General features: G+C 45.0%; 1 protein-coding gene across 1 annotated transcript; it reads right to left on the minus strand.

Moving 5' to 3' along the window:
• Positions 1-218: 218 nt before the first annotated feature.
• Positions 219-4,662, minus strand: LOC119651421 (serine palmitoyltransferase small subunit A-like). The gene is made up of 2 exons (XM_038055015.1): positions 4,382-4,662; positions 219-605 (listed from the first exon to the last, which is right to left on the minus strand). Exons 1-2 carry the CDS (start codon positions 4,479-4,481, stop codon positions 442-444), a joined length of 264 nt encoding a protein of 87 aa, XP_037910943.1. The 5' UTR covers positions 4,482-4,662; the 3' UTR covers positions 219-441.
• Between the last annotated feature and the right edge of the window lie 2,784 nt (positions 4,663-7,446).

Genomic DNA, 7,446 nt, shown 5'->3' on the forward strand with positions numbered 1-7,446 from the left:
AAGGACATTCATTTAGAATGATTTGGATTCCGAACTTCAGCTTGTATCGATTTTCGGTAACTTATTCAAGACTATAAACGGTTGAGACAAAATTTTAGAATAGAAGCGAACTTTATACTGGGAATGAGCCCAACTATCCTAACTTAGTAAATAACACGTGTTTCGAACTTCCTATCGCCATTCATTTTAATATCTAAAACAAAAAAAAACATCAACTCTGTAAATTAACCAATATTAATAGTCGTCTTTATTTTTAAATACAAACAATCTATTCAACCAGTTTTTGTGCCCTCAAGGATGATGACCTGTTAACACGAATGGCACAGCCAAGAAAAATGAATCATTCAATTTTACATATAATTTTGTCTTATTTCACTACTTCTCTAAATCTAAACGTTCCAAAGCTATTTCATTCATTCCAGTCATTTTTTCTTGGTGTGTTCAGCTTATCGAGACTATTTTTTCTGAACCATGTTGAATATGAATGTCACCGGTTCCAACCGGAGGAACTGGTGTTAGAAAATGCAATAAAGTTTCCGTGTATTTCGGCAAATATACAAAACTAGAGAAGGTGACCAGGGCAAGAATTACGATAACAGCTCCATCTGAAAACAAAAAAAAAAGATAAGCATCTCAATACACCTTTATGGTTTGTATGTATGATACTTTAAAGTTTAGAAACATAGCTAATTTTTATTGCCAATATATTCGTAGGACGACTTCGAATTTAATCATCAGCTCCAATGGAGCTGACTCAGTCGGCAATTTTGAGTCGCCGCCGCGAGGATCCTTCGAAACGTCCCCGGATTTTGATCTTCGCCGAACTTGCAACGCGCCTACTTAGACGTGAAACTTGCCCGTCCCGTACAGATCGCACTGGTTGCGGACTGAACCCAAATAAAGGGCTGGCAGCGAAGTAGAACAGTAAAGGCCACGGAAAGTCCCACGAGCCCAGATTGTGTAACTATGGGTTGCTGGTGGACTTGCAAAACAAGTCCCTTATAGATCCCACGACCAACCTCAATTTGTCGGGCCAAATGGCATCCCACCCAGGTAACAATTTTTCCGTACTTTTAGAAGACATTACCGACTCTCGTGTTCGGGCACTTCTCTAATAGTTCAGCCAGATTACCACCGGGTGTAGTCTCTCTAAACCAGTGAAGCTCAATGTGCAGCACCACATTAACACTATTGGTTCCTCGAACTTGCGGTGCGTCCTCTACCACCCCAGAAACTGGCTATTGCACGGAAAGAGTTTGAACAACTTTGAAGACCCTCAAACAGCTGCTGGTCTTCCCCACTGCATATGGTCCCTAAGCCAAACGGCGAATGGCGCCCCTGTGGGGATTACAGAAGGCTAAATGCACACTGTTCCAGACCGATATCCAATTCCGCTCATCCACGACTTTGCGCATAATCTCGCAAATTGCCGCATCTTTTCGACCTTGGACTTAGCCAAGGCATATCATCAAATCCCTGTAGCTTCAGAAGACATACCAAAGAAGGCAATATGCACACCCTTCGGACTCTTCGAGTTCACTTCGGATTGTGCAATGCGGCGCAAACCTTTCACTCAGTCCTGCGAAACCTCGATTTCTGTTTCGTGTACTTGGATGATGTTTTGGTCGCTTCTTCCACTGAGTCTGAGCACTTATCTCGAGTGCATTTTTCAACGTCTCCTTGAGGCCGGTTTAGTCCTAAACGTTGAGAAATGCAAGTTCCTTCAAAAACAGGTGAGATTCCTCGGCCACTCCATTTCCCCTGAAGGAATACAGCCCGACCCAGGCAAGGTGCAAGCAATTACAAGCTTCCCGCGTCCGAAGACAGTGAGGGAGTTGAGGAGGTTCTTGGGCATGCTAAACTTCTACCGTCGTTTCCTGCCCAAGGCCGCCCAACACCAGTCCGCTTTGAACGCGTACTTGTCTGGCCCCAAAACAAAGGACACACGAGAGATTGTGAGGTCTGAAGAGGCTGCCTGCGCGTTTGACAAATCCCATCAACAACTGGCCGACGCTACACTTTTGGCATTTCCTCTGCAAGATGCACCCCTAGCCATTTTTGTTGATGCCTCTGACATCGCAATAGATGCTGCTCTTCACCAAAAGGCGAATCAGTTCTGGCAGCCGTTGAGCTTCTTCTCTAAGCAGTTGAACCCCGCTCAACGGAACTACAGTACCTACAATCGTGAACTGCTCGCCGCGTACTTGAGCATCAAATACTTCCGCTTCTCCCTAGAAGGCAGGCCGTTCACAGTATTCACGGACAATAAGCCTCTCAGATATGGTTTGAAATGAAAGCCCGACAAAGCGTCCCTTCGTCAGCTTCGACACCTGAGCTTTATAAGCCAGTTTACGTCAGACATCCAGCATGTGACCAGCAAGGACAACATAGTTGCTGACGTTTTTTCTCGTGTCTCCGAGGTTTTCATCCCCGTCGCACTGGACTGGACTATTGCCAAGGCGAAGGAGGATGACGCAGTAATTCAGAGCCTCAAATCCAACCCCAAATACAAATTCCGGCTAGAACCTCTCTCTCTGCTGCGAGGACTCGGAAAAGGGACCCCGGCCATACATTCCAGCCACTTTTCGCAAGGAAGTGTTCCATGCGGTTCACGACTTAGCGCATCCAGGCATTAGGACAAAGATCGGCTAGTCACCGAGAAATACTTCTGACCCTCCATGAACAAGGATGTTAGCTCGTGGGCCAGAGAGTGCATCGCATGTCAGAAGTGTAAAGTCACCAGGCATGTAAGGAAAGAAGTGGACTCATTCCCTCGCACTACCGAGCGGTTTCACACCCTATATCTCGACATGGTAGGACCTTTGCAAGGCTCGCACGGTTACAAATATTGCCTTACAATCAGCGACAAGTTTACGCGGTGGCCTGAGCCAATATCTCTCCCTTTTCTCCGAGTTAGGCAAACTCCTGGCAAACGCCAGTTGACTACGGCATACCACCCGCAATCCAATGGGATGCTAGAACGTTGGCACCGGACGTTGAAAGCCGCCATTATGGCACGCGACGATCCGTCCTGGATCCAAATCTTGCCTCTCGTCCTACTTGGCTTACGTACAACACGCCGAGAGAGAGCTGGTATACGGGAGAACACAAGACTCAAAAGTGGTCCGGTCTTCGATAAGAGATCGGGTCTCAGAGTCGTGATTGGTGCGTCTGCTGAGGGACAATCTTCGACGCATCAAAGCCACGCCTCCCACCCAACACTCGTCCGCACCTGCGCCCAAGGAAATGGACACGTCCTGGACAGGACTGATGCCGTCCGGAAGCCTCCATATGAAGGCCCGTACCGCGTTCTCGAGCGGGGAGAACATTTCTTCCAGCTCGAGATCGGGGGACACGAAATAAATGCTCAATCCTGCTGCGCCACAGATTTGCAAAATAAATTCAACTAATTCTTCAGTTCAATATTTGACACATGTGAAAAGCCTTCCATGGGCAAGAAAATAGGGAAAACTAAATATAGTATGTATGTATGTATAGCATTCAGGGTTAGGTTATTATTTCTTTTAGAGCCACTCGCACACTCGCTGCCTATGAAGAATGTTTCTTCCCCTCTGAAAGCCATTGAGCTCCAGCGACATAATTGTTGACCCCCACTTTCATTTCTTAGCGTTTGACTTAGAAAGTTATTTTTGGGTACGATTTATCTGAAATCACCAATTCAGTACAATTAGACATGACCGGATGTATACGGATATAAACCGATATATTTATCGGCGACTAAGTCCTCCATAAAACGACTCTTGTAGAGAACCATTAAAATGAAGGTAACGCTGTTGCAAACCTCCTGAAAATCAACAAAGATGCTTTAGCTCTAAGTGAAAATCTGCGCATATTCAAATGCCGTTTGGGATGTTCAATAAGTATAATTCTGAAGATAAAATAGTTATCGCGGATGCATTTTTGAGATTCCATGAAGTTGAAGCGCCTTCAAACAAATAATGTAATTGGAACCACACAGAGATTCAACTAATGGAAAAAGTGGGTTTTCAGGGTAGGAATCTGCATTTTCGCGAACTTATCTGAAGGGGCAGCAACCGAATGGTATCAAACCAATATTTGTAGCCAGAACTTCACTTCAGCTCCACACATTACGGTCTTTTTGATTATCATTGTTGACGAGCAGAAGCTCACGTATCTTATTCCAAAGTTCTAGACCTTAAATATAGCAAAGTGCACAAACGGTCGACTGTGCCGATGAAAATTCTAGAAACTTTCCGCAGTTTAGTAAACTCATTCCTTGATTTCCGCTTCGGTAGTAACATAAAAGAGAAAAACTAATTGATATTAGCAATCACGGCCAGCCATAATTGTCGCAATCACGTTCCAGCGCAAAATACGTAACTCATCGTCATCCACTTACTAATCAATTTCCGCTCCCAGGGCTCGAACATGTAAATGCAAGTGGCCAGCTCATAATGGAGGTACAAGTAGGCCATCCATTTCTTGATCAGCTCCAGCATTGTCGCGCTTGTTGTCCTCCGACCTCAACCACGGATTCTGCGGGCACTTATTCGAATCGATGCAAGGCCAATTTTCACTTCCTTATCGGGCGAGTTACGACTTGTTACCGCTTTATCAACGACCAAAACAAGACCTTGTCTGCGCAGTGCAGTGACACTTGTTTACAACTTTTGTCTCATGAGTTTGACGTCTACGTCGGGAGAAATGACACTAGCGCCCCTGTGGTGATGGTATCTAGCGGTGCCTAGCGGTAGTTGAAGACAGTTAACCAGAATTCATTGTGAACACCCATAATGAGGTTTACGTTTATCATCACAGTTTGCAACTAAAAACAGGTCCGAATACCTGAAGCTGGAGGCTGCAAGGTTTTTGTGCTTATCTTACGTGAGGAATCTTCCTTCCACGTTTTCTACTCTTAATAATATAATAATAATCGTTGGCGCAACAATCCATATTGGATCAGGGCCTTGAAGTGTGTTAGAGCACTTCATTCAAGACCGCAACGGTACACTAGGAGGCAATGTGGTCAGCATTGCGCTCGCCCGAGATTATTACCCTGATTTGACTCAGGTACTCATTCCCAGCTGAGTCGACTGGTATCCGACGTCAAATCACGATGCAAATTCCACTGCCACCAGTGAGATTTGAACCGCGACCTTCTGTATGACAGCCTAGTGCTCTAACCACTGAGCTATCCGGACACTTCTACTCTTACATAGCTAAAAATGCAAAATATTCCGTCATATATTTCTAAACTTGAAGATCATAAGAAATATATACAGTTAAGAATAAGGTTTGTGTAAAACGAAACCATATTAAAAACGATTTACTGGCGGTCTGTTTGGCTGTCTGTCACGCGCACTTTTCTCCTGAGCGGCTAAACCGATGCAAAAGAAATTTGGTATGGGAACTATGAAATCTCACTCCAGGCAAATCAACAACAGACTAGATTTTTCCTCTGTGGCAAGCGATAGAAAAGTTGTTGGATGGTAGCACCATCTTTTCATTGACTTTAAAACCGCCCATGACAGCATAGCCAGGATAAAACTACACGGCCATGATAGAATTCGGTATGCCGACAAAATTGGTAAGACTGACTATGCTGACCTTGACCAATGTCGAAGGTCAGATAAAAGCAGCAAGATCACCCTTGAGACCATTCGACATCAACAATGGTGACAACGGCAATCTTGTGTTGCAGCCGATTTAGTAGCTTTGGCCACTAAATTTATTGTAAGTGGGTGAAACTTGTTTGATTGGAAATTCCAAATAACACACAACCGCTCGAGTTAGTGATATTGTGGAAAGGGATTCTGATATCCTCAATGGTTGTAGACAGCACCAAAAACCAAACAACCAACAACATCTGGCACTGGTCAAACGAGAACAATAAAGATAGGAGACTACAACTTTGATAATTTCTCCAATCTAGAGTCGAAAATCACAACCGATAACAGCTACGACTATGAACGGTCCGGGAACGGTTGTTGGCTGCCAACAGAGTATATTTCAGCTTACAAAAGTTGTATCGCTTGAAACGTCTCACCATAGGGTCAAGGTAATGATCTTTCCAGTCCCCATGTATTCCTCGGAGACCTGAGTTCTTAGCGAGAAAAATTTCGAACTCTTGGCCGCGTTCAAGAGAAGAATCCTCTGAGGAATTTGTATGAGGATGATCTAGAAAGGGTAATATTAATTGTAGAAACAAGGGTAATATTAATTGTAGAAAAAGAAGACGAGGCAGGCTCTGCCTGAGATGGACCGATGGCGCAGGACACCAGACAGCTTTTAGAGATATCGAATTGGTGTCTGAAGTTCCTTATCAAGGCAGGCTTAGACCGGTTGCTGCGCCGTTGATGATGTTTGTTTGTTTGAATTTGGGGTGGCCTGCGGCGTCTAGGTGATTTTCTTGATCACATAGAAGAGTCCCGCGAGGCCGGTTGGTAGGCTGTGCTAGCGATATCGATAATTTTGATTTTGTTTGAAATGACTGCTATTAAATTATATGTGCATATCCGTTTGTGAGCATGTATTTGCATTTCGGCCTGGTGCTCAGAGGTGGCGGCGAGCAAGATTGGGCGGCAACCCTATCGGCCAAACCAAAACCAAGTGGCCGAGGAGAACCTGTAATCACTTTGGTTTGCCGGCCGTGATTCAGTAGGCGAATGCTCCAAAGGCCTAATCAGGGCGATCAGACCCGAGTCTGCACGGGGACTCATCTGAAGTGGCAAATTGGTCACGAAACCTGACCAGGGGTATACTAGTACCATGGGAACCGGGAAAGCCCCTGGACTCACATACTTCGGGTGAACTCCTGTTGTATGTGAGGACAGCTCGGTTATTTGCGGTTGGCCCCCCTAGTGGGAGTTTCATGGTGGTTGTGGTTGTGCTCAAGTGAGAAGAGACTTTCGGGCCTCGACGTGGTGTTGCGTATCAACACGGGTGCCGTACCCCATAGTTCGGTAGAGATTTAGGTAATTCTTGCATCCACCAGTATGAATGCTAAGCCATGCACTTGGTATAGACTGGTACCATTGTTGCTTGTCTCAGCGGGGCTCTGATTGTGGTCACAAAATCAATCCGTGTCTTAAGAGGACCGTAGGATTAAGTCTCACGACAGGTACCTACGTGAAACACCATTGACTTAACTGTATTTCAGCCTGGTGTGGTATCACATCCATTTAGTAGCTGAGTAGGTGGAAGGGGAAATTGTTTCGCTTTTGTTTGTGTCCAAAAAGTTGGTTTCAGGTTGTGACACTGATGAATGCTGTGTGGTATTAGATATCAATATTTGAGCTTCAATGAAAGATACTATTTTTATCATATTATCGTGTTTCATGCGATGCAATTGGGAGACGGGTTAGTTGGAGTGCTGTGTTCCAATGTGGTTTTGATTTTGGTTGACTTGGTGGGTGAAAGATATTTCCAAGGGCTCTGAAAACAGTGCGTGTAACCATTCTCAGC

The sequence above is a fragment of the Hermetia illucens genome, chromosome 3 (genome assembly GCF_905115235.1).
Source record: "Hermetia illucens chromosome 3, iHerIll2.2.curated.20191125, whole genome shotgun sequence".
Lineage (NCBI taxonomy): Eukaryota > Metazoa > Arthropoda > Insecta > Diptera > Stratiomyidae > Hermetia > Hermetia illucens.